Source organism: Lethenteron reissneri, chromosome 36, assembly GCF_015708825.2.
Source record: "Lethenteron reissneri isolate LAM-NWPU_2019-01 chromosome 36, ASM1570882v1, whole genome shotgun sequence".
In the NCBI taxonomy this organism is placed as follows: domain Eukaryota; kingdom Metazoa; phylum Chordata; class Hyperoartia; order Petromyzontiformes; family Petromyzontidae; genus Lethenteron; species Lethenteron reissneri.
In genome coordinates this window covers 13,164,646-13,186,793 of record NC_083814.1, presented here as the reverse complement: position 1 = coordinate 13,186,793, position 22,148 = coordinate 13,164,646, and the positions used below count along the sequence as shown (strand labels likewise).

General features: G+C 60.4%; 1 protein-coding gene and 1 long non-coding RNA gene across 4 annotated transcripts in view; one reads left to right on the top strand and one right to left on the bottom strand.

The window, feature by feature from the left end:
* Positions 1-2,364: 2,364 nt before the first annotated feature.
* Positions 2,365-22,148, bottom strand: part of PAX3 (paired box 3) — a 106,684-nt gene continuing 86,900 nt past the window's right edge. For 2 of the 3 annotated variants that reach the window (XM_061566216.1, XM_061566214.1), the window contains exons 8-9: positions 8,164-8,428; positions 2,366-5,876 (exon numbers count right to left, since the gene is read on the bottom strand). In XM_061566216.1, the coding sequence (XP_061422200.1) occupies positions 5,758-5,876; positions 8,164-8,428 (384 nt within the window). In that variant the 3' untranslated portion in view covers positions 2,366-5,757. Of the gene's footprint in view, positions 5,877-8,159; positions 8,429-22,148 lie in introns of all 3 variants that reach the window. The other variant, XM_061566215.1, reaches the window with a different exon arrangement.
* LOC133351189 (uncharacterized) lies at positions 17,621-21,374 on the top strand. The gene is made up of 3 exons (XR_009756156.1): positions 17,621-17,692; positions 19,954-20,249; positions 20,733-21,374. It is a non-coding gene; the product is annotated as an uncharacterized LOC133351189 (long non-coding RNA).

Genomic DNA, 22,148 nt, shown 5'->3' with positions numbered 1-22,148 from the left:
GCGTTGCGCTACGAAACCCGGCGACCCGAGTTTGATTCTCACGGTCAATATTGGTGACGAAAATCTAAACCGGTCCTGGACCACACCTAGGTCGACTCAACCTCAAACAAGTACCTGGTGCGATGTGTAAAGCAAAGCATTGGGGAGACAAAGGCGGAGTGATTCTGGCCACCCACCGCCTCGTGTGCTGTGCCGGCCTTTATAGGTGCTCGCTAACAGCACTTACTCCAGCAGCCTGTTCAGCCTACACGGGGGATCTTTCTCTTGGTTGTGTCTGCTGGCATTGCCAGTCATCTCGGTCAGTCAACCCAGAACACCTGGGTCTGTCTCGTGGCCTCGTAGTGATGTCGCCGTCACGAAGGGAGCAGTTGGTGTCGTTGTGTCTGTTTCAGTACATATATGCGTGTCTGTGTGTACAGCGTGTGTGTCGTGATATCTGCTCGCTAACAACACGATGGTCGGGTGAGTCTCTCTCTGCGTTGGAATGCATCTGTGCTTGTCCAGGTAGATGCAGGCGGGCGGGCGTGTCTGTGACAGCGCGTCTGCGCGTGTCGATGGTCGGGAGAGGTGGTGCAGTGGTTATCGCAATTCGCTTTGCCGGCGACCCGAGTTCCCACTCACGGCGAATATTTGAATTGGTCCCTGGGCCTCCCCTAAGTCGACTCAGCCTCAAATGTAGTGCCTGGTGTGATGTGCAAACATCAGCACTGGGCAGACCTACGTAGCCAGCCGTGCTAATCGGAAGTGCCCCAATCGTCTGGTCCAGGCTGCATCGGGGTCTTTCCAACCCCAACGCAGTTCCCAGCGCCGCTGCTACGGGGCCCAACTGGACTGTCACCGAACCACGGTGATATTTAAGTACAGTTCGTCGGCAGTCGTACAAGCACGAGTCTCACCCGAAGATGACACGTTGCGTAGTAGGGGGGCGCTATTGAGTGGTGATGAGCAGATATTTTTTTTTTATTTTTCTAGAGCGATGCGGTGTTCTCTGAACCACGACACCTGTGTAAGACGACCTCACGGGATCTTTACGGCGCACTGCGAGGCAGACGGCGCGTGGTGATGTTGTTTCGGTTAACGCACCAGCGCAGTATTAACCAGGTCGGCCACCGGACTTTGAACCACGAACTTCTGTAGCAATGAAAACAAAAACACGGCGCGCTGCACGTCTATTCGTGTGCGTGATGGCAGCAGCAGCAGCAGCTGCTGCAGAAGCTGCAGCGAGTTCAGGGTTTGAGGAGCGCGATGCCAACCGATGTTGAGGTTCTGCTCGCCGTGGCGAGGGAGACGGCTCGAGGCGGTCTGCGATTCCTCATTGGGACCGACGGATGAGGCGCTCCTTGCTGATGTCAACGATGATGCGAGGAGACACGCGATGAGAACCACAACAACAAAACAGCCCAAGAGAGACTCCACTTGGTCGATGCTTAAGACTTGGTTTTTATTTGTGAACGCGGAGAGGGGTGGTGGACAGGGCGGGAGGGGGGCTTACAGAGAAACAGAGGCGTGGGGTGGGGGGGGGGGTCCCGGGGGGGAGCCCCCCCCCACACCCCCGTGATGTCGTCGCGAGAGCGGCGGCAGCAGCAGCTACCAGCGGCGAGGAGGAGGAGGGGGGGGGGCAAGGCCGTGGGGGGCGCACGGACGGACGGCGGAGCCGGGATGCAAGTGCAGCTTGCTATACACACACCATCTAGCAACACGGAATAAATTACAGGGACATATATGTACAGGCACGGCGCGGGGGGAGGGGGGGTGGGGATTATGGGGGGGGGGGGAGGGGGCAGTGGGGGGCACACGTGGAGCCGGGGTCGGTGAGATTCCGTTTGGATGACGCCAAAGAGCGAGACGGAATCACGGCTCTTGTGTCGCGGGGGGCACGGGGGGGGGGGGGGCAAGGGGGGGGGGGGGCACGGGGGGCGGCGGTCTCACCTCGGTACAAACGGTCAAAGAAAAACACACAAATAATAACCGGCATGGTCCATGTCCATCGCAGCGGCAGTCACTAATCACTCTTAAATAAGCCCCCCCCCCAGAAATCACCCCCACACGGGCGTAGTAGGGTGGCCATCGGCACCCCCCTGTGGTGTGCCGAAAGACGTCACACGCGTGGAGTGTTTGTCTCTGTTTCATACAGTATATTTACTTACAACTTTTACAGTGTCACCAAGGTCGTTCGCCGAATCTCGGGAGTGGACAATACGAGCAAAACAAATATAAAAGAAGAGCGCACGCGCACACACACACACGCGCACACACGCACACACACGCGCACACGCACGCACACGCACGCACGCGCACACACACGCACGCACACGCACGCGCACACACACACGCACGCACACACACGCACGCACGCACGCGCACACACACACGCACACACACACGCACGCACACGCACGCGCACACACACGCGCACACACACACACGCACACACACACACGCACGCGCAGGCGGGACATCGGAGACGTCACGGGCCGTGTGTCTCGCTACCGCACGCGGGACTGCGGCAGAGTTCGGATGGGGGAATTCACCCACCTCGCTCCTCCTGTGCGCAGCGTGTGGACACACCACCAAGTCCCACGGGACAACAACATTGTTGTACATTTGCAAAGTAACGCCTCTATACATTCTAAAAGCTGTTGCTAGCCGCATCAAAGGAACTTTTACAATAATAATATCATCATCCAAAATTGGTAATAATTTTGTAACAAATGGAAATACAGGTTCACGTTGTCTCGCTGCGGTTTCGACAGCGGAACTCCCAAGGTTCCGTAAGGAATTAGAACCAGCGATGTTGTCTTTATTATTTATATATCTCACAAGAGGCGGTGGGTGCCACGAGGGAGGAGGGATGTCGCCGCTCCGAGACGCGAGGCTGGCGAAGTGGGGGCAGCTTCGCGGCGACTTCCAACAGAGGAACGCGCACGCGTGTACGTACAGACACAGACAAGATCCCCCGTGTGGCCTCAGTAAACTGTCGGGGCAAGTGCTGTTAGCGAGCAGCGCTTATGAATGCGGGCACGGCACACGAGGGGATGGGTTCCCGTTCACGGACAACACCAGTGACGATTATCTGAACCGGTCCTGGACCTCCCCTAGGTCGACTCGGCCTCAAATGAGTACCTGGTGCGGTGTGTAAACGTCGCCACGAATGGAGACAATTGGCCAACCACCCCTTTGTGTACCGTGCCAGCCTTCAAAAGTTAGCAATTGCCCCAACAGTCTGCTAAGTCTATACGCGAGATCTTTGTCTTTGTGCACATACAAACGCTAACAAACAAAAACAACACGCTCCCCCATTCACCGAGGCAGAAGTCATTTTGGATCTCGTTCCGTTAAATGCCTCTGAACCCGAGCACACAACAACACGAGATGAGTCAGTGAACCAGACCCGGACCACGCTGGCCTCCGCCCTCCCCCACTCCAGAATGGAAGAGCGCGAATCTCCACGGGGTGGAGAGCAACTCCCTGGGATGCCCCACGACAGTGGCGGTGGCGATGTTGGTCCACTCGGGGCCACGCCACCGCAGGCGGCCGTCCGAGGAGAAAAATTCGGATGATTTTTTTTTGTGATTTTCTCAAACGACGTTTTTTGTTGTTGTTCCACCACCAATGTTTATACGTTCAAAACATACCACATTGGCACCTTGGCTATGCGCGCGTGTATAGATATACCGTACACAGACGCACATGTACACACGTACGCATATGCTGTATACATATGTACATACACATACATATATACGCACTGTGTATATACACGCGTGCTCACACGTACACACACACAGCGTATAAAATATTGGACGCTCGGTAAATGGAATGAAAAAGCTGAACAGCTCCACGTCTTACACCCCGCCGGGCGATGCAGAGCGGAGCGCCCGGTTCCAGGAGCGTCTCTCTCTCTCCCACCTCCACGCATTCCGACAGCCGGGCCGCCCGCTCGTCGTTATTTCGTTACCTCGTTAGGGTTAACGAGGTAACGACGTGCCCACCGCTCTCTCCCGGTGAGCGAAACCTGCCCGCTGTGTGGCGCGGTCAGAATCGTGGCCAGAATAAAAACCCCCAAGCTCGCTCCCAAACGACACCCCAATTTGGTCGGCGATCGGGAAAGGGAACCGGCAGTGAGAAGATCGTGGACGCTGCGGGGAGGGCGTAAGCTCGGTCCGCCACCCATCCAGGCTCGACACGGACAACCCGCGGATTGGCACCGTGCGTCGGGCGGCAGGAAACTGATTAGTACCGACATGTGGCGCCGGTAACGCCGCGTTGAACCTTTTTACGCGTTTAAGCAAGGGTAATTTGTTTGTTGTTGCAGCCAATACAGAATAAATGTTTGCACAAATTCGTGTCAAAAGGCCCTCCGCCACCCGACACGGCCAAACACATGACATCGGCACGTGCGCGCAAGCGTTTAGCGACGCGAGCGGAAGAACAACTCTCAACCAAATTGGCCGGCGTGCGACGAGGCTGGCTGAGAAGTTAGTAGTCCAGGGCTTGGTCCGCGGGAGAGGCGGCGCACGCCGTGAGCGCCGACTGCAGGCCGGCCGGCCGCGACGCGGCGAAGGCGGTCTGTGGCCGCTCGCCGAAAGTTCCATTTCCAGGCGACGCTCGCTCGACAGGCGTTCAGTATTTCAGACGTGGCGTGTGCCCGCCCGCCCGATGGCGCAGAAGCGATAAGAGGAGGTGTGTAATGGGAATTATTCTGATGAGGCTCCTCCTCTGGCGACGCGGTGCAGCCGCCTCGGCGACTATTTCACGCCGATTCACGCGGTGGCGCCTTCAGCTATGTTCGTCTAAAAAACATTTCTTCTCAAGGCCCTCTTTCATTCTCAAACTGTTGATGCAAATCTCCAACTGCGTTGAGCCATCATATCGAGCAACTTTTTGTTTAAATTTATTTATTTTCGTAAATGTTTGCTTCTGTTTTTCTTTTGCTATTCGGTAACACGGATAGCATCTCGCCCTCTCGGCACGGAGCGTCGGCTGTCCCTGTCATTATTTGTCCAACGAGCCAACACCATCGCCATCATCATCATCATCACAGGTGGTAGTGGCAGGGTGGGACCTGTGGGTTCTCTACGCCAACAGGCGCGTCGCCGAGTTCCCCCGGGGTGGCGTGTGGTCGACCGAGCGCCGCGGGGGGAGAGGTTCGCAGCGCCCGGCGTCGGTCGCCCACGTTTGGTCCGGCAGTTTCCGGGGACTGCTCGGGGGTAAAGAAGCTGCGTTACGTTCTGCATTGATTTTGTGGGAAGTGAATAATTGGTCACCATTTCGATAGACCGGGACCTGCCCCGGGAATGTGGAATTTCCACCAACGGCTCAAAGCCATCGGCAGAGAAGAGCACACTGCCCCACGCTCACTGGAGTGAGGAGACGCCGTGGCTGGGAATGTCTGAATTTTTCAAAAATGCACACGGCTTGCGAACTGGAATGGGCACCTGTGCGCCGCCGAGACGAGGTCGTCACTCGGGAGCTTCGGGGAGGGCGGCCCGCGCCGGCGCCTCTGCTAAACGTTGCCCGGTGACACGGCAGGAATGGACGAATTAAAAACACCGACGACGAAAAGAACCGAGGAACTCGGAGGGAGCAGCCCGGAGCGGCGTCCTTGCGCGCGGCTCTCCGGCGGACGAGTTACGGGCGAGCGGCACGGAGGCGTGCGGGGGCCGGGCGAGCGAGCGAACGAGCGAGCGAGGGAGCGAGGAGGAGCGGGTCGGGGCGGACGAGGTGCCGGCGGGGGGTGGCAGCGCATGGCCCCGTCTAGTAGGCCTGCCCCGTCTCCGCCACCTGCAGCAGCCCCAGCACGGCCGAGTGCTCGCCGAGCTTGAGCCGCCTCTGGCTGCCCAGGCCCACGTTCTTGGCCAAGTAGTCAGCGGCAGCTGCGGAACAGAAGCCAGGGAGGTGGGGGGGGAGAGAGGGGAAAAAGATTTTAATAAAAAGGACCCCGCGTAAATGAATTTACAAAACTATGAAACATTACCCGCGCATTAGTCTCGAGGAGAAATGCGTGGGGGATTTTGGGGTAAAGATGAACGCGGGGACGGCATTTGTGGCTAAAAGGTTCACCGCTGTTTCGAGTCCTTGTGACCAAGGAAATTAAATGTGAAACACAGGAATGCAAAATAAGTTTTGAGAGCTGTGGTTTCTTTAAAAAAAAAACCACGAGGTGGCCGGTGGGGGCGGCGGTCTCGTCATGAAGCCGGGCCGCACGTCCGCCGCGGCGGGCGCGCACAGATGCCGGGATTTCGCAGTCCCGAGCGCCGAGCCTTTCAAAAACAAACTCAACGCTTGGCTATTTAAGGAATTACTGCAGAAGGAGCTCTTTGAGGTCGGGAATTAAGCAGAGAGACGGCGGGGGCAGAGAGGAACGAGCCCGTGAACTTAGCCGCGAAAAGAGTAAAGCTCTATATTTCTTTCTCTTTTTGTTGATAAAAAATGTTTACCTAACTGTGAAGAAAGAAAAGTTAAGCCAGTTTAAACCCCACGAGGAGGCCAATTATTAATTGACCTGTGGCGCGGCGGGCACAATGCATCAGTAGGAAGCGGCGGCTCCTGTGGCGCTCCGTTAGGCCTGATAAACTACTCCTCCAAGAGTTCATTAAACACGCCCCCTCCCGTGGCCTCCACCTCGGCCCACGCTCCGCAGGGGGCCGCCCCCTTTTCAGGGCCTTTGTGCGTCCCACGCGACCCCCTGACCTCGGCTCCCCGGGCTGCCCGGGGGTCGCGAGGGGGTGAGTGACATCACTGGGCGAGCGAGGGGAGAGGAGGGGAGAGGAGAGGCCCACGCTGCCGGGGTTGGAAGTGATCTTATAGGACGGGTTCACAAGGTTACAGGGCCTGAAAAATAGCCGTCTTAACAAAACCTTTCTTCTTTATCGGGAGAAAGGGAGAGGTTTTTGTTGCGCTTTTATTATTCTTATTATTACAACTGTCGCTGCTATCGTCGGCACTCGGGAACGAAATGTACTTATTTCGTCAAATCATTTAAACTATGTTTATCGGTTTGTTTATGCGACTTTTTTCGTCAAATTTTTTTATTCACAGCTTGGTTCAATGCAAGCGAATCAGCGAGTAAGCAGAGTTCCGGAGCCCAAAACGTTCCTATTCATGATCATAGTTGCAGGGCCAAATTGCCGCTGGTAGCACCGAGGTGCCTGTGGGATGAAGAGGTGAGCCTACGAATTCGCGTCCGAGCAAAACAATATCATCGACGCTCAGAGATAAAGGGGCCTGAGTTAAGCCCTTTTTGTATCCTGTTGGGGCAAAGCATTGTTAGCGAGCGCCCCTTAAGGCTGGCAGAATACACGGGGGCTAAGTGGGGGCAGCGCAGACACACGCCTGGCCCCTTTGTCTCCACGGTCCGACCGTTTAGGCCGCGCCGCTGGAGAAAAGGCCGAAGGGGGTGGCCACGGCATGCCCCTGGCCACGGAATCGGTGCGGGAACCACATTGGCCGCTCCCCACACACGCAACCATCCCCTCTTTAGGGCACGTGCTGTTAGCGAGCACCTACGAGAGGGTGGTGTGGGCAGCAGCGTGTACCGTCACCTTCGTCACCCTTGTGCTAATGTTTACACAGCACAGCAGGTATTCATTTAAGGCTCAGTTTACCCAAGGGAGACTCAGAACTGGTTAAGATTTCACTTGCAACTGATGTTAGCCGTGGCCGAATCTCAAACCCACATTGGAGACTCAGCTCATACACACATTTCTCTACTCACCTACACAAAGACAAATGTCCCCCATATAAACCCTTTAACAGACTCTTGGGGCAAGTGCTCTTAGCGAGCACCTATGAAGGCCGGCATGGCAAATGGGGGGATGGGTGCCCAGCGCCACGCCCGACCGCCTTTGTCTCCCCAGTGACGATGTTTACACACCGCACAAGGTACTCATTTGAGGCTGAGTCGTGTTGGCCGTGAGCGGGAATTGAACTCGGGTCGCCGGGTTCGCAGCACAACGCGCTAACCCCTGCACGACCACTCCCCACACACACACAAACACAGACAGACACACACACAGACACACAGATAGACACACACACAGATACAGACAGACACACACAGACACACACACACACAAGCTGCCGCCGCCGCCGCCCGCCTCATGGGCGGCAGCGTCCAGCGGTGGCAGTGACAGCGGTGGTGGTAGTGGTGGCAGTACCTACTCTGTCCGTACTGGCTGTACTGGTAGGCGGCGGGCATGGGTTCGAGGCCGTATCCGGCGGCGGCGTAGGTGGCGGGGCAGTAGGCCTGGGAGGGCGGCAGGCCGCTGCCATCGTGCTTCATGCCGTCGCCGCCGCCGCGCTGGCTGCAGCTGGCGGAGAGGCCCGAGGAGTGGTCGACGAGGCCGGAGGAGGGCAGCGGGGACAGCGAGTACTCCTGCCCGTGCTGCGGGGGCATGGCCGACGGGTTGCCCAGGATTCCCATCATCTGCCGAGGTGTGCAGAGGGGGGGGGGGGGGGGGAGAAGACGGAACGGGAGGGGCGTCAACTCGCGTCGTCGCGGCGGCCGAGGTGAGCTGTGCGTCTCGCGGGGGGGGGGGGGGGGGGGTGTTGGGATCCGTGCGGATGTCGGGGGGATCAACGAGGTGCGGTGTCACTGTGGATCGCGCCACTCGCTGCTGGCAGCGTAGCTACGCAGGAGCCTATAGCGCCCGTTACGCAAAGTGGTCACTCGTTCAGGTGCTATCCAGGCTCAACACCAGCTTGGCTTGCGAGACCTGAGATTCTCCTCTTAACCTTGGCAGCGCCTCGAGCGGCCTGCTGATGAGAACACACCAGCCTCGACCCGAGGCTCGCGACTCGACGCGGGTACCCGCGAGCTGCCGACCCTGCGATGTATAACGTCGTAGTTGCGCAACGATTCACACGCAAGTTGAAGCAATAATCACATTCGAGTTTGCCGCTGTGACGAGTGTAGCGCCTCCAGTGGCTTGCAGGGCTTCCACAGTGCAGCGTGAACACAATTCACGACGCGCCCCACACCCCACCGCTCGCGCCCCGAGCCCCCTGCCGAGCCGAATGTTCCGGACAAGCGCACGCACACACACATATACACAGACGCACGCACGCATGCACACACACATATACACATATACACAGACGCACGCACACACACACGCACGTACACAACAACAACAACCGCCATTCGCCACTAAGTGGCGGTAACGTTACCACGACGCTTGTGCCAGGCCATGTGCACGTTGAGGCCACGCCCGCTGGCAGGAGGTCACGGGGCAGACCTAGGTGCCACGGGTCGACTGAGGTGACTAGCTGATGCACCACCTGTGCCCCCTGTGATAACTTGCTGTGCTTTAGCCTCCTCCACAGAGGCCGATCTTGACACCGCTGGTACCAGTCATCGGCAAGTCCACTCAGCTCCACATCCTCCTGTACCACATCACTCCATCTCTTCTCTAGCCCGTGCCACGCCCGTTTAGCCCCCTCGATCCGGCCGAACAAAAGCTGTTTAGGCATGCGGTGGCTGTGCATGCGGGCTACATGACCCAGCCAACGCAGCCTTGCCTGCCGGAGGAGCTCACCGATGGGACTTTGTCCAGATCTTTCAAGGATATGTGAGCTCCTCACACAATCCAGCCTGCTTAAACCCAAAATGGATTGTAGGGAGGTCAGCCTACATGTTTCTAACCGGCAAAGATGTTCCACTAGGGGGGTCCACGTTTTGCAAGCGTAGAGAAGGGAGGGAATGACTGTGGCCGAGAAGACCTGAAGCTTCGTGCGTGCGGATAAACAGACCAGGTAGCTTCCACACAGCATTACGCAACCGAAGAAAATATAATTCGGAGTGAGACCTCTGCTGTCAAACCGGAGCTGGTCATGAGCACACTGCCCAGGTATAAGAAACTCTCCACAACTGCCCCATCACTAATTTGGATTTGTGGGGGTGGAGCGTCCGATGGTACAAAATACCCAGGCAGGTGCTTAGTTTTGGTGGGGCTGATGGTAAGGCCCCACCTTTTAGTGGCACACTCTAGGTTCAGCAGCAGCGCCTCCAACTCCTCCTTTGAGTGAGCAGCAATTAACCAGCTCATCGGCATATATAACATGGTTGAGCAATAGGGAGCCATCCCTTGACCGCACCCGGGCATCGATCAGCCTCCCATTGTATCTGTACCAGATGGACATTCCTCGGGTACAGTTATTGAAGGCTTCACGAACTACGTGGTCTAAATAGATGTTAAATAATGTAGGAGCCAGAGGACATCCCTGTCGCACTCCAAAGTGAACAGGGAATGTCTCCGACTCCCTGACACGTAGTTTTACCCGGGCCCGCTCACCATCATGAAGGTCCTTAATGATCGTGAGCAGTGGGTCAGGGACTCCGAAAGCACGAAGAACAACCCAGAGCCCAGGCCTACTGAAGGTATCATAGGCCTTGACCAGGTCAATAACGTACACACGCACGCACACACACACACGAACACACACAAACACACGCACGCACACAAACACACGCACGTACACAAACACACGCACGCACGCACACAAACACACGCACGCGCGCACACAAACACACGCGCGCACACAAACACACGCACACAAACACACGCACACACACACACGCACACACGCACACACGCTGGGGAGCGTGGTAACGGCCCACGCTTGCGATCGCCGCTCAGGCGACGCGCAGAGCGCGGACAAATCAGCTCCACATGGGTCCTCCACTTAGCAGCCTTCAGGACCCATTTCCTGCCCTGCCCTCTGCGCCTCCCTCCTCCCGAGTTCGCATTCCCGTCGCGGCCGCACGCTCCACCCCCCTCGTCCCGTGCCCTCGCCCACACGCCCCTCGCTCGCTTGCCCGGCCGCTAGTGCCGCCGCGCTTTGAACGCGCCCCCCCCCTCGCTTCACCCCCACAAAACCCTTCACCTTCCCCCAGTCGCCCTCCGACTCTGAACACGCTCCCAAAAATAACTCTGAGCGCCGAGCAAGTGGCCCGGTGGTGAGCTGACGACTCCGTGGCGAAGGGGCGGAGAGAGCCCTCTCGTGACGAGCAACGGACAGCGAGCGTCGTTATGCCTGGTCGCCTGCTGGTCGCCTGCTGCCTAGTCGCATGTGGCCTGGTCGCCTGCTACCGGGCAGGGCCGACCCACCCCCCTTCAGGCTGGAGAGCGGCCCGCGGACATCAGCGAGCTGTCCCTGAGATGCCTTCGAGTGACCTTTGGTCCACACGCATCCAAGGGGCAGGCACCGGCCTCGCAAAACACAACCGAGCTGAAATGTAACGAGATTAACAACGGGATCAAATTTCTCGTGATGGATTTTAGTTGTGCAGTCGTCGGTGACCAGGCTGAGGCCATCAACTCGCTGAACTTGAGAACCCGGTTCGATCACAGGCAGTGGCCGGTGCCCAGGGTCTCAACGGCGCCCGCTGCCTCTGACGTCTGGTCCCATCCTCACCAACGTAGAGCCTCACCTGACCCTCACCCCTCACCCTGACCCAGGGCTACTCATCAGCTGGGGGAACACACGAGCGTGTGTTGTCGGAGACTTCGTCAATGACAAAAAGGACTTTAAAGTTACGGTCACGTGTGCGGTTGTACCGCGCTCTGGGGGCGACAATGCGGCCTCACGGCCACCGCAGAAGCGGCGGCACCGCTGGCGTGGGACGGCGCCTTGGAAGGGTGTGGTGACGTCCCCGTGGAGTCATCTCGCGACAAGGGCCTGGGGCGTCACCCCCTCACCTCCTCCCCCCTCTGACGATTCCAAGAATTGCAATGATTCAAGGTCACGATTCAAGAATCGTTAGAGGATTCGTCCCGCTCCCCCCACCTTGCACTCCGCACGCTGCACCCCACACTCACCACCCCACAACCCATACTCACCACCCCACACCCCTTCACTGCGCACCTTCCTCTCCCCATGTGCGGCTTTAGTGCCTGGGCTGGTTGGCAGACGACGTCGACGACGAGGAGGAGAGAGGAGAAGGAGGAGGAGGAGGAGGGGAGAGGAGGAGGGGGGAGGAGGGGGTGATGGGGTCAGCTACCCAGCAGCTCTTGAGCCATTACCGAGCTTTTAATTGACTTGAAAGGAGGGAAAGTCAGCGAGTGAGCGAGTGAGAGGTAGGGTGGGTGAGTGAGCGAGTGAGAGGTAGGGTGGGTGGGTGGGTGAGTGAGCGAGGGAGCGAGGGAGAGTGCCATGAGAGGCGATACGTGTGCGCGCTGATTTCAGCTCTCCGCTGTCAGCTCCGGTCAGTGCAGAGCCGCCGAACGCGAGCGTGGGCAAGGTCCAGCCCCCATCACACGCCTGACACCTCGCGCGTAATTAGGGGCAGGAATGCGGCAGCTCACATTCTGACGTTCCTCACAGCCCCCTCCCCACCAGCGCTCCACCTCCCCCCACCCCCAACCCCCCCCCCCCACGAGCCGTTGGATGCACGAGCGGCGTGGCGTGCGTAGCGTAGTGTGGGTAGCGTAGTGTGCGTAGCGTAGTGTGCGTAGCGTAGTGTGTGTAGCGTAGTGTGGGTAGCGTAGTGTGCGTAGCGTAGTGTGGGTAGCGTAGTGTGGGTAGCGTAGTGTGGGTAGCGTAGTGTGGGTAGCGTAGTGTGGGTAGCGTAGTGTGGGTAGCGTAGTGTGGGTAGCGTAGTGTGGGTAGCGTAGTGTGGGTAGCGTAGTGTGCGTAGCGTAGTGTGGGTAGCGTAGTGTGCGTAGCGTAGTGTGCGTAGCGTAGTGTGGGTAGCGTAGTGTGCGTAGCGTAGTGTGGGTAGCGTAGTGTGCGTAGCGTAGTGTGGGTAGCGTAGTGTGCGTAGCGTAGTGTGCGTAGCGTAGTGTGGGTAGCGTAGTGTGGGTAGCGTAGTGTGCGTAGCGTAGTGTGCGTAGCGTAGTGTGGGTAGCGTAGTGTGGGTAGCGTAGTGCGCGTAGCGTAGTGCGGGTAGCGTAGTGCGGGCAAGCGCCGACCTCCCCCTTAAACGAAAAACAACAATGGGACAGCGAGAGAGAGAGCGGGGAGAGAGACAAACCCCGGTAGAAAAATCCAATTGCGACATAATAACATCCACCAGGGCGCATTCACTCCAGAGAAGTACCACTGGAGAGGGAGTGCCTCACCGCTCCCCCCCTCACCGCTCCCCCCCTCACCGCTCCCCCCCTCACCGCTCCCCCCCTCACCGCTCCCCCCCTCACCGCTCCCCCCCTCACCGCTCCCCCCCTCACCGCTCCCCCCCTCACCGCTCCCCCCCCTCACCGCTCCCCCCCTCACCGCTCCCCCCCTCACCGCTCCCCCCCTCACCGCTCCCCCCCTCACCGCTCCCCCCCTCACCGCTCCCCCCCTCACCGCTCCCCCGTCACCGCTCCCCCCCTCACCGCTCCCCCCGTCACCGCTCCCCCCGTCACCGCTCCCCCCGTCACCGCTCCGCCCCTCACCGTTCCGCACAACAAGAAGCTATTTCATGCGCCGTGGAGAGCGAGGAGGAGGAGGAGGAGACGGCCCCTCGCTCCTCGTGCCCGCCCCCAGCCAAACCCCGAGCAGCGGAAACTTAAACGAAGCACGAGGAGCGGGGGGGGGGTAGGCGGAGGAGGGGGTAGGAGGGGGGAGAAGAGGGGGGGCATGGAGGGGGAGGGAGCCAGCGAGCAGGTTATTGCAAAGGGCCAGCAGGAAATTGGTGTCTTTTTTTTGTCGAGTTCTCGTTCTCGGTAGGAACGTGAATGTCCAGCTGCGTGGGGGGGGGGGGGTCTGTAAGCCGTGTGGGGGGAGGGGAGTGTGGGGGGGGGGGCTCCCGTCAAGCTGCGCGGTGCGAACGCGCCTCTCGCTCTGTCACCGCTCAACACTCGAGGGTTTGCGCGTAACCTGAAAACGACGCCGCCCCCGGCGCGGGCCGACGAGATGTCGAGCGGCGATCACAAGCTCCGGCGCGTTTCCCTCAAGCGACTCGCGGGGGGAGGCCTCCCCCCCGCCGGGTTGGGTTATCGCTGGCCACCGGCGGCAGTCACGACCTGGAATCGAACTCGGGGTCGCGGGGCTCAGGGTCCCCGCCCGGCTGAGATGTATTTCCGTGGAAACGAGAACGGGGCCGGGCAATTTGTCTCAAGCGTCGGAGACGCTGAAAACGTTCACATCGTCTGCACGTGCGCCCCCCCCCTCCCCACGCTCGGGCCCGCGCTGCCAAGCCAGCTCGTGCTGACAATATAATTTCTGGATCATTGACTCGCGCTACGTGCCCTGTCCGTCAGCCAGCGCTCGTTGGGTCGCTCGTTCGATCTCGCAGCGCGAGAACGCCACCTCCGACAATCGCAAATTGGACCCCGAAGGCTCCGTGTCGACGTTGGATACACGTAACATCTCATCGCCGCCGGCGGATTATTACGACGCGGGAACCGAGCTGGGAATTTCCAGGTCCGCGAGTGTCCAAGCGTCGAGAGCGGCTGCGACGCGTTCCGTTTCGAGGGGCGCGTTTCGGCCGTGATTAGAGGCCTGGAGAGGGCCGGGCGGCGGGCGAATGACTCAATCACTTAGGGTGGGCCAGCAAAACATCTCCCAAACGTGTTAACAACCCAAAGCCATTAGGCGAGAAGTTTTGGCACTTTCCTTTTTTCAAAGAAAATACTGAGATCGATTCTCATTAGGGGGCACGGCGAGCAGCACATAAAAGCCCACGACAGTAACACGAGGAACCATAATATTGCCAACACGTGTAACGGAGGTAATCCGAGCCGGGCCGAGAATGAATTCCGTGTTCCTCGTGCCGCTGCTGACTGACAGCGCCGCGCTACAAAACTGTTGGCGTCGATTTTCAGGCACGGCCAAAAAAATTCCCCGTCTCAAAAAAAATATAAAATATAAAATAAAAGATTTTAATACGAGCTGTCGGGTCTGCAGCGGCGGCTCGCGGAAGGCTTCTCTGCGCCGACTTCTCTCACTTTTGTTCTTTCAACACGTGTTCCTGTAACAGGGCAGGCCGCTTATTTATTTATTTACAAACACCGTATATTTCTGCGGGGATTTTTAACATCCATTCCTGGACACGTGAGACCGAGCAGAATGCGAGTCGCCGTGCGAGCGCGAGCGGTGGTTAGAACACCACCTCCCAATCCAGCGCCGCACGTCTGCCACGGACCTCCCCCCGTCGCCCCACCACTCCTTGACCAATTTTACTTTTCCACAAATGCATCTTAACTGCGCTCTCGGCGTCACGGCACGAGATGAAGAATCCATCTGGAAATCTTGCACGGTCGTGTGAACCACCCCCGCCCCCTTCACAAAATGTTAGAGAACAGCCCACGGAAGCGGACATCACAGAGCTACTTTTTGAGGTCCTTTCAAGTGACCTGTGTTCCACAGAGTAGGGGGCAGAACTTCCCCACCGGCCCACCAGGGTACCGTGTGTAGCACGGCAGACAAACCATTATTTATAGTTCTCCGAGATGGAGTTTTTGTGCAGTCATCGGTGACCGGGCTGAGAACATGAATTCGCCGCGTGAGAGGTCCCGGTTTAATCGGGGGCGGTCGTTAAAACCCGGACTGGAACCGGGAACCAGCGGCCCTGGTTTCGTGCCTCCGGCCTCTGAGCCACCCGGTTCTCCTCCCTCGCGTCCCAACCTCAAATTCACCGCGCTCCGTCAGCCCTCGGTTCACGAGAGCCCAGCACCCCTTCCTCCCTCCCCCACCTCCCTCGGCACTCTCCTCCTCCTCCCTGTACCGCCGCCCCCAAAGAAAAATCACCCCTGGCCGTTAATTGAATCCAACACAGTCGAACAGAGTTAGTCTTTGTCCGGGCCCCCTGGCAGCGGTGGGCCTCTCTCGCTGCCACTCGGTGCGTTCTCTCGCTCTGCACTTCACAAGAGGTGCGCTGCGAGGAGCGCTGTTGCGACTGCTATTATCAGCGCTCCATTGTACGGGGCCGTGTTTGCTGTAATAACACGGTCTGTTCTGCACGGCGAGAGGAGCGCATTTGTTCAAGGGCCGGACAGGAAATTGTTTAAATAAATCCGAAACAGTTGGCTTACCAGTTTTAATTTCCGTACCGATTATCGCGAGCTTACGCGACGAGATCAATCCCCCACCCACCCTCCGCCCCAATAAATTAAAGCGAGGCAATTTTCGGGCGCATTGACGAATCATGGAGGCACCTTGCGTGCTCACCGGTGGGAGTTAAACCAACAACAACGACAACGACGACAACAACTACAGTGACGACAGCGACGCGAGGCCATGCGAGTCGGGGCACGTGAACCCTCGCGTGCCGGGCATCGCTGCGCGGCCACGACGCCGGCAGCGTTTGCGCCGATCGCTGCCAGTTTTAAAACAAAAGAAGAAAATGGAAGCTCGTGACAAAACGTGCGGGGGCTCAGCACCGGGTAACGAGCAGAGAGGACGGAGGGGCGACGCCTGCGCGTGCCCCGGAACAGATTTAGAAGTTGTATTTATTTATTGAGATATTTCACCATCCCTGAAGCTGCAGCATCTCGTTTGCGAGGGCGTGCAGGATGCGCAGTTCCACAAATCAGGTGACCTCACGGTGAAAACCTCCACATCGCCATGACATTATTACACATGGGGGTCATTCTACAGTTTTACTAAATTGTTTCTGTTAATAAGAGGCCCGGCTTGACACATTCGCGCAAACCAAGGCAGCGTCACCGTCGCCAGGTCCGGGCGCCTCCGACGCCGCAGCAGCAGCGCTCCACGGGCGCTCGCGAGCGCAGCGGCGGTGCCACGCGCCGTGCCACGTGCCGTGCCACGTGCCGTGCCACGTGCCGTGCCACGCGTCTCGACCGCACGCCCAGAACCGCGTCCATCGTACGGCACGTGTCTCCGCCGCGAGCAGGCCCGGTGCTGCCACCACCGCGAGCCATTTCCAGCACGACGCCCGAGCGCGGTGGCGCTGGCGGCAGCGGCTCGTGGGGTCGGGCAACGTGGTGGCTTCGTGGCCGATCCGCGCTCGCGCCGTGGCCACGACCGCGATTCTCGTGATGCTCGGCGTGGCTCGGGCGCCTAACGGGTTGTGACAATCCGGGATATGAAAAAAAAATAAAGGTTGCGGAAAGAAAGAAAGAAAGGGGAAAAAAATGCCAACACATCAAACTACGTCTTAAAATGGGATTTTACATTTATTGTTTTTACCGTAGAAATTGGGAAAAAAATCTGTCAGGTCTCAGGAAGTGTAATTAAGGCTGAAGCGGCTTTGGGTTTTCTTTGGCGGGGCTCCAGCGGCGCGCGCAGCGAGCACAGGAACGCTTACCCAGGGCGTGACAGCCATCAGCGGCGCGCTTGTTGTGCTTGGACACATCCACAAAATCTTGCCTCTACCTCCCCTGCTGCTGCTGCCCCCCACCACCCACCCGCCACCACCGCCACCACCGCCACCCCATCTTTTCTTTTTAGCGAGGGAGCGAGCGAGCGAGCGGGTGCGAGCGGCCCGATATCTCGGCCTTCTGCGGCGCGGAGATAGCGATTGGGATTGGTGCCTTCTGCCAGTGGCCCTGGGGCAAGGCGTAATGGGCTGCAGATTTACCGTTACCCCTCCTTAACGAGATTTAGCGAGCTCTTTGAGGGCTCCACGCGGCTCAATTCACAGAGAGGGAGGGAGGTCGCGGGCGTGGGGCGGGGGGGGGGGGGGCGAGGAGGGAGGGAGGGATGGAGGGAGAAAGACAAAGAGGGGGAAAAACAGGGGGACAGATATTCGGAGGGGGAGAGGGACGGAAGATGAAATGGAGAGCGGCAACGAGAGGAGCGAGAGGTAAGGAGGGACGAGGGCGGAGGGCAAGTGGGAACGCTTGCCCCCGTATCGAGTGTTCGGGAGCAGCGAGCCCTACAGCGATGACCTGGCCTGTGGGGTCGATGTGAGGTCACTCTCGGTCTGTTCTCAGATCGGACCGACCTCCATATCGCCCCCTCCCCCCCTCCCAAGCGCATGTCCAGCGAAATCAATTAACCTGAAAAAACATTCCTGGGACTGTGGTAGAGAGGCGGCAGAGAGGCGGCAGAGAGGCGGCGGAGAGGCGGCGGAGAGGCGGCGGAGAGGCGGCGGAGAGGCGGCGGGGAGGCGGCGGAGAGGCGGCGGAGAGGCGGCAGGGAGGCGGCGGAGAGGCGGCAGAGAGGCGGCAGGGAGGCGGCAGGGAGGCGGCAGGGAGGCGGCGGGGAGGCGGCGGGGAGGCGGCGGGGAGGCGGCGGGGAGGCGGCGGGGAGGCGGCGGGGAGGCGGCGGGGAGGCGGCGGGGAGGCGGCGGGGAGGCGGCGGGGAGGCGGCGGGGAGGCGGCGGGGAGGCGGCGGGGAGGCGGCGGGGAGGCGGCGGGGAGGCGGCGGGGAGGCGGCGGGGAGGCGGCGGGGAGGCGGCGGAGAGTCGGCGGGGAGGCGGCGGGGAGGCGGCGGGGAGGCGGCGGGGAGGCGGCGGGGAGGCGGCGGGGAGGCGGCGGGGAGGCGGCGGGGAGGCGGCGGGGAGGCGGCGGGGAGGCGGCGGGGAGGCGGCGGGGAGGCGGCGGGGAGGCGGCGGGGAGGCGGCGGGGAGGCGGCGGGGAGGCGGCGGAGAGGCCGCGGGGAGGCGGCAGGGAGGCGGCAGGGAGGCGGCAGGGAGGCGGCAGGGAGGCGGCAGGGAGGCGGCAGGGAGGCGGCAGGGAGGCGGCAGGGAGGCGGCAGGGAGGCGGCAGGGAGGCGGCAGGGAGGCGGCAGGGAGGCGGCAGGGAGGCGGCAGGGAGGCGGCAGGGAGGCGGCAGGGAGGCGGCAGGGAGGCGGCAGAGGAGGCGGCAGAGAGGCGGCAGAGAGGCGGCAGAGAGGCGGCAGAGAGGCGGCAGGGAGGCCGCCGAGTTTTTGCCGCGGCGCTGCCCACGAGGGCAGAGCGCCCCGCGCTGCCCACCCGCTTCCCATTCCCCGCGCGTGTCGACCGAGCGTCACGACGGGGCTCTCGCCGCCCCGCGGCTGCCAACGGGGGGCCCCGGCGCGCGAGTCGCGCTCCCCCCAGGTGCGCGAATCAGAGACGCGGACGAGTTGAGGAACAAAATCGGAAAAGCGGCGCGGAAAAGTTCTCAAAGAAGTGTGGAGAGGCGCACGCCGGGGAGTACGCCACGAGGCAGCGAGAGGAACGCGACGCGGATTAGGGAACGCGAGTCAGAGGCGTCACACTGGCCGCGTGCGGAGAACGTGAGCGGGCGGGGCACGTGGACGGGGGGGACGGGGGGGACGGGGGGCACGGGGGGGACGGGGGGGACGGGGGGGGGACCGGGGGGACCGCGGAGTGTCGCCCGCCGCGGAGACGGAACGCTCCGTCGCGCTTCTGCGCGGGGCTTCATCGAACAGTGGGCAGCAGCTGCTGCTGCTGCTGCTACTGCTCGTGACGATGAGTAGCCCTGGTAGCCGTCGCGTGCCCCTCTTACTTGTGAGAGCACGTCAGAGGGACACGTGCCGCAGAGACGGCGAGAAAGAAGAGGTATCGAGGCGGGCGGGTGGCGGGGTTGGTACATGGGAGGGGGGGCTGGTGGGGGGTACATGGGAGGGGGGGGGGCTGGTGGGGGGTACATGGGAGGGGGGGGCTGGTGGGGGTACATGGGAGGTGGGGGGGGGGGCTGGGTGCGCATCGGGGACGGGGCGGGCGGTGCCCGTCACTGGGCGAGTTCACGTGCCTCTGCCCAGGGCTGCGAGCAGCAGAAGAACAAGGGCTCCAGTGAGAGGCGGGGAGAGCACGCGCTAAGATTCCTCGCGGAGCGGTGGCGGCGGACCCCGGCAGCTCTCACGGAGAGAGGAATACAAATAGAAGCCAGCGAGCAGTCACACTGCTCGCTCCGGGGCACAGCGTTTTGAATTATGGGCATTTCTTTAAAAAATATATAAAATTGTCTATTGTTTCCCTCCCACTTTAATAATGCTGCCAACCTATTTCGGGATTGGCTGTGTGACCGCTGTTTAATTATTTATTGTGTTATTCATTTTTTTTATCCCGCAAGCAGAATTTGGGTTTCTTTCATCACCGCGCCGAATAAAAGATTCTCTCTCTGTGTGTTTTGACAGCGGAGAGATGGTGGCATGGGGGCGGCAGGCCGAGGCGCTAGCAACGTGACGGGGAAATCTCCCATACGTCTCCTGCTGTGTGACTTAAACCCATAGATCATCATCAGTCTCATCATCGTCGTCGTCGCCGTGATACCCACCACCACGCCTGCACTTGCACCGGAAGCAAAAGCTGCTGAGGAATTCAACGGGAAAAGATGAAGAAAGGAAAATGAAGATAATTCCACTCGCAGCACCGGGAATCAAACGGTCGCCCCGGCACAAACCGGGCTCAACAGGGAGACGATGCTCGGCAGGTGAGGCCCGCAGCTCTCGGCAGGTGAGGCCCGCAGGTGAGGCCCGCAGGTGAGGCCCGCAGGTGAGGCCACAGAAGTGGCTCCCACGAGGCGCGGTGCTGCCGAGATCCGCGCGGTGCTCTCGAAGGGAGCGCGGCCCGCGGCACCCGTAATGAACATATTGCCACTTTCTCGCGCGTTCATTTTAGTCTCCACATCGGCGGCTGCTGCCAGCGTTCGGCGCGTTCGCCCGGAGAACAATTTAATGTCTCGCTGACTGGCGGGACCCTTAATCGCACGGAGCAATCTGTCTCGTTAATTAGCCCGGCGGAGGTAATTAAAAGTGATAACTGCGGCGGCGCTCGGAAGCACAGGGTGAGCCGGTGTGGGTGGGGGGGGAGCCGCGGAGGGGGGGGGCAGGGGGAGGTTGCCGGTGGGGGGGGGGGCTGGAGGCCGTCGGGTAATGAGAGTTGACGCTTCGCTCCACCGCCCCCCTCCGGACAGATGGAGCCGGGCCGCACGGCGGCCGTCACGGACGAGGGCAGCGGCGGGGTCGGCCGTGGAGAAACCGCGCGAGGAACGTTCTTTCCCTCTCCCGTTCTCGCGGCCGCCATCCTGAACAACGATGGGGACGACGCTGAACCGCCGCTCCCCCCACTGCCCGAGCCCCCCCCACCCACCCACACCGCCACCCCGGGCGTGGAGTGAAGAGTTCCGTGTAATCGCTGTCGCCAATCGGTGCGAGTGGCAGCGCCACTCCTGCATAATGAACCAATTTATTCATTTGCGTTCTGTATTAATTACGCAACGTGGGAGATTAAATGAAATTGGCACGTTTTAAATAATAATAATTACCGCCCTTTTGTCAATCGCCTGCTGAATGAAGGCCTCAACGGTGCCGTGTCGGTCACGGGGGTTGTTTGACCATACTTCACCGCTCTGGTCAGTTCCGGTTCGCAAAGTGGGGCGAGAGACACGGGACCGGCATTCGAACCCGGGTCGCCAGGTTCACAGGGCAGGACCCACAGCACCGCTCATCTATACCAACACCAGCGTGGCGAGACAGTGAAATGTGCCGTAACCACTGGGCTTCGGGTTTTTTTTTTCCCGACTGCCGAAAATCGGTTTTAATTTGAAGCAGCTAAATGTCACGGCGACCTCGTAGGGTGGACCTGGCGGGGTGGACCTGGTGGGGTGGGCCTGGTGGGGAGGGCCTGGTGGGGTGGGCCTGGTGGGGTGGGCCTGGTGGGGAGGGCCTGGCGGGGTGGACCTGGTGGGGTGGGCCTGGTGGGGTTGACCTGGTGGGCTGGACCTGGTGGGGTGGGTCTGGTGGGGTGGACCTGGTGGGGTGGACCTGGTGGGGTGGGCCTGGTGGGGTGGACCTGGTGGGGTGGGCTTGGTGGGGTGGACCTGGTGGGGTGGACCTGGCGGAGTGGACCTGGTGGGGTGGACCTGGAAGGGTGGACTGAGTGGGGTGGACTGCGTGGGGTTGATCTGGCGGGGTGGACCTGGTGGGGTTAGCCTGGCAGGGTAGACCTGGTGGGGTGGACCTGGTGGGGTTGACCTGGCGGGGTGGACCTGGTGGGGTGGACCTGGTGGGGTGGACCTGGTGGGGTGGACCTGGTGGGGTTGACCTGGCGGAGTGGACCTGGTGGGGTGGACCTCGCTGGGCGGACCTGGCGGGGTGGACCTGGCGGGGTGGACTTGGTGGGGTGGACCTGGCGGGGTTAGCCTGGCAGGGTGGACCTGGTGGGGTGGACCTGGTGGGGTTGACCTGGCGGGGTGGACCTGGTGGGGTGGACCTCGCTGGGCGGACCTGGCGGGGTGGACCTGGCGGGGTGGACTTGGTGGGGTGGACCTGGTGGGGTTAGCCTGGCAGGGTGGACTGTGGGGTGGAACGAACCTCCCTTGATTCAGACT